General features: G+C 53.1%; 1 protein-coding gene across 1 annotated transcript in view; it reads right to left on the bottom strand.

Annotated features, from left to right (window-relative positions):
• TBX20 (T-box 20) overlaps positions 1-483 on the bottom strand; it is a 39601-nt gene extending 39118 nt beyond the window's left edge. The window contains exon 1 of the mRNA XM_009332421.1: positions 254-483. Within this exon, the coding sequence (XP_009330696.1) occupies positions 254-483 (230 nt within the window). The remainder of the gene's footprint in view (positions 1-253) is intronic.
• Between the last annotated feature and the right edge of the window lie 896 nt (positions 484-1379).

Here is a 1379-nt window from a genome sequence, read left to right on the forward strand (position 1 = left end):
CTTCTCGCCCGGTGCTGCCGGGAGCTGCTGCCCGACCCGTCAGCCCGCACCGCCCGCTGCAAGGTAACCTGCGGTGCTGCTTTTGGCTTGAACGCATCCCCGCCTCGGGAGGGGAGGAGTTAAAATCTTTTTCTTATTATTGCGGGTTTTTTTTCCCCCCTTGCAGATGAAAACAGCTTGTCCTATGTGAGGAATCGTGTTTATTCGCCCAGGCAGGGTCGCAGGAGCGCCCGTTCATGTCTTGCGAGCGCACCGCTGCTTTACAGAGCGGTGGCTGCAGGGCTCCCCGGCTCCGGCTCCGCTCCTCCGCAAGCTCACGCGATTTATCAGCTCTGCTTTCAGGCTTTTATTCCTCCTCCGCCGCACATAATTATACCGCCTCTCCGCCGGGTTCACCCTCTCTTTCCGCTCCCCGGTTTCGGAGCAAACCCCGTCCCCAGCGCTATTTCTGGGGCGGGGGCATCTCCCCCTCGCCGCCGCCATCAAGGCAGAAGCCCAGGTACCCGAGATCCAATTTCACAACAAAAACATCTCAATGTCACCTGCACCAAGAAGGTGGCTTACTGGAGCAAAATGCGAGGCATTTTAAACCCATTAGGCATCTCCCAGATGCAAATCCAATGGTGGAGAGAGAAAGGCTCTATTAAGACCCGAGGGCTGACAATTAGATTATAGTCCAATTGCCAGTGGATAATGTGCTAAAAGCTTTCCCACTTGGTGTAACTCCTCGCTGAAAATTATTCACACTTTGCAGGCTACTGCACTCCTGAACGGGAGACGTCTTTGCCCGCGGAGAGCGCCGACGGCCGGGCGCAGCCCAACACGCAGCCGGACGCCCGGACAGACGGACACCCGGGCGCGCGTCCGTCCCGACCAAAAGCCGCAGAGCAAACCTGCCCCTGGTGCAAGCTTACGAGCGCGCGCACACACGCTACAAACGTGCGAGTATAGATGCGTCCATAGGCGTGTGAAGACCTACCCAAACGTGCGATACGGTATATACACACATCGGCACGTCAGCTGGATACGATTAGACATCCCCCCCCCCCCCCCCATGCGCAGAAAATACACTGTACTTACTTTCCATATAAACCTAAAGTTAATGGAAGCGATGACATTTTTATTTAAAAAAAAATAAAATAAAATCCGAGTTTGGCTACTCCACAGATTTTTTTTTCGGTTTAAAACCGTCACTAAAGCTGACGAAATTTTCACTAAGGGTTTGTACTCCTAACGCTCTGCAGCTATAATTTGAAGCACCACCAAGCAGTGCAAGGCTCCGGACGCGCTCCTTTAATTCAAATATCGCAAAATCTCTTCAGGTTTTAAGATTAGCCACCGAGAAACCTGCAAGGAACGCACGAAACGTTATTTTCCTG

The sequence above is a fragment of the Pygoscelis adeliae genome, unplaced genomic scaffold (genome assembly GCF_000699105.1).
Source record: "Pygoscelis adeliae isolate BGI_AS28 unplaced genomic scaffold, ASM69910v1 Scaffold58, whole genome shotgun sequence".
NCBI classification, from domain to species: Eukaryota; Metazoa; Chordata; class Aves; order Sphenisciformes; family Spheniscidae; genus Pygoscelis; species Pygoscelis adeliae.